This window comes from Typopeltis vanoorti, chromosome 24 (assembly GCF_054136105.1).
Source record: "Typopeltis vanoorti isolate ZY-2024b chromosome 24, IOZ_Tvanoo_1.0, whole genome shotgun sequence".
Lineage (NCBI taxonomy): Eukaryota > Metazoa > Arthropoda > Arachnida > Uropygi > Thelyphonidae > Typopeltis > Typopeltis vanoorti.
The window spans coordinates 10901360-10904231 of NC_143572.1; the positions used below are offsets into that span (position 1 = coordinate 10901360).

Sequence of the window (2872 nt, forward strand, 5' to 3'; positions counted from 1 at the left end):
TTTGAAGAGAGTTGCATAGCTGCTCTTAACATATCTCTTGATATTTGAGATATAAGCTAAAGTGCTTCTCAAATACTTATGGTAATGATATACATTCCACTTTTGTTACTAGTAGCAAGTTCATTGATGGTCATCCACTAACTGTCACAGTGGATGGTTTCTCTTGTCGATTTCTCTACACATGCAGAAGCTCCCAGTTTTGCATTGTCCTCTATCCATATTTTTTTCAGATGAGGATGACGTAACTCAGTGGTTCTCAAACTGTGGGGTGCGACCCCCAGGGAGGGGAGAATAGCTTGAAAGGGGAGAGCGGCCTACTTTCCTACAGATAAAAATTAAATAACAACAAATAAAAACACAGAAAGAAAAACGATTGATGATAGGTTTTAATTATCATGAATTTCAAAATAACTAATAATTATTCTCTTCACTCGCACTTATAAAACGCATGTGCCAGAGACAGTGTTGATAGTTCGGCAGCGGCCGCATCCTCTTCCAGGCAGCGCTATACACGCGCAGCTGAAAGCAGCTGTTTCGATGCAATTGTGCTGTTTTGTTTACCTCTTAAATTTGACTTAATTATGAACAATTGATCATGAAGCGTTTCCTGAACAGTGAAAGGAATGAAGATACCAGTGCTCCTTCAACTAGTGGTGGGGAACAAGCTCCTCGGAGTGTGAAAACAAGAAGGTATGATGAGAACTATTTATCACTAGGCTTTACGAAAACTGTAATCAATGATGAAGAACGTCCGCAGTGTGTACTCTATTTAAGTAGTTTAGCTGCAGATAGTTTTTTCTGTTTGGCAGCTATGAAGTCAAAGTATCGTTCAAGACTAAATATTGCTATAGAACTTAGAGTGGCCATTTCTGATATTACATCACGTTTTGATAAACTATGTTCTCGAAAGCAGGCCCATCCATCACATTAGACTTTCACCTTTAAATGATTGATTATTTTTACAGAGAAAAATTAAATACTTATTGTTTCATTTCAATACATATTTTGGTTAATTGCAAGTGTTAAAACTAATTTTTATTGTAGGCCTAATATTGTGATACTTTAATTATTTTGTGTCAAAAACTGTTAAATAGTATCTAGAAAACACAAAATAAGCTGAATAAAACGTCAAGCTTAGTATGACTTCTATTTTGATAAATACAACCAGCGGAGGGGGGGGCCGACAGGGTTTTCTGTTGTCAGGTGGAACTCAGAGGTAAACTGTTTGAGACCCACTGACCTAGCTAATACCATGGTAGTGGCGGTACATCTTCCTGAATTTTATACTCTGGATTTCCATTCAGCAAAACAAGTAAACTAGCCAGAAGAAAGAGCAATTAATAGACATAATTCACTGGATTTACTGTATATTTTTGGTTGCTTCATCCATAATTCAAAACAATCCAACTCATGAGTGGTACATGCATGAATCATTTATGTATATCAGTTATGAACACCAGCATCTGGTCGTGTTCAGAACTAGAGGACAATGGGTTAATGATAGTGGCCGGTACAGTGGAACAGCATCCATAGTAACAAAGCATTTATGGGAAAGCGATGAAGAAAGTCAGTGAGCGAGGGATCATCTATTAAGCGAATAGCTCTCTTCTGAATGGAGAAAAACAGTCTGCAAGAGGTTATAGGTGAACCATCTCTACAAGCATTTTTATAATTTTGCTGACATTAATATAATCTAGTTCTTTTGGGGGATGGTATGCAATGGTACAACGTACTGACACCCTTATTAACAGTGACGTGTGAAATACAGCTGCGTATATTTAGAAATTTGTAATACTGTATTCATTATTTTTTTGCACGTTATAAAATCAAATAATTTTAATTATTTAATGACATTTGCATGTTTGCTATGTCTGATGATATATTATTCGCTATGTAAAACTTTATAACTTTTTTAATATAATAAAATAAATAGATCAGCTAATGCCTTTTATTTCCTTATAGGGATTAGGCGAGCCTTTCTACCCTATCTAGCTTTTGGAGACTGAGTGGGCTCTTCAATCTCCACCAGCACCAATCAGAGATAGCTGGCCCATGTCTATCACTAATTATAGCAGCCACCGAAGAAGAGGCTGGCAAACAAGTGCTGCCATCTCTTGGTACCTAACCCTAACAAGATATGTTACTGTCTGAAATAATGTGGGTACTAAGGTCGATTTTCTTGAGTTAACGGAATAAAAAACTCGAGTTTCCAGGAGGAAAAACCCTCTTGCATGTGCCAGAGATCGACTAACTCGGGAATCGGTCGAAGAAAGGCTTAGAAAAAGTTCCTCCAGTCGGAGACTAGACTTGAACTTAAGTCAAACTTCGAGCGACCAAGTATAAACTTCTTTTTTTTTTTTGGTTGCATCTGTTTGGCTTATGTTAACAACCTTCGATATGCAGATGACACCGTGCTAATTGCAGATAATATTATGGATCTCCAAAAACTCATTGACAGAGTATACATAGAAAGCCAAAGAATGAGAATAAATATAAACATCAACAAGACAAAATACATGATCATCAGCAAACATCCAGCCTCATCAATGAAACTGACACTGAATGGGAAAAATATTGATCAAGTGTCAAGATATAAATATCTTGGTTGCTTGCTCAATGAACGGTGGGATCCAGAAATAGATATAAAGACAAGGATTGAAGTTGCACGGCAGTCCTTCATGAAAATGAGAACACTATTCTGCAATAAAGACCTAAACATGGAAGTCAGATGCCGAATGCTGAAATGCTACGTGTGGTCAATTCTGCTCTATGGAGTTGAAACATGGACATTGAAGGCGACAACCATCAAGAAAATCGAAGCCTTTGAGATGTGGCTATACAGAAGAATGCTAAAGATATCATGGACAGAAAA

General features: G+C 37.1%; 1 protein-coding gene across 1 annotated transcript; it reads left to right on the forward strand.

The window, feature by feature from the left end:
* Positions 1–595: 595 nt before the first annotated feature.
* Positions 596–931, forward strand: LOC150092923 (uncharacterized). The gene has a single exon (XM_090414106.1). It carries the CDS (start codon positions 596–598, stop codon positions 929–931), a length of 336 nt encoding a protein of 111 aa, XP_090270232.1.
* The last annotated feature ends 1941 nt before the right edge of the window (positions 932–2872 follow it).

Excerpts from the sequence above, each read along its gene's own strand:
- LOC150092923 (XM_090414106.1), top strand. The coding sequence starts at position 596 with ATGAAGCGTTTCCTGAACAGTGAAAGGAATGAAGATACCAGTGCTCCT.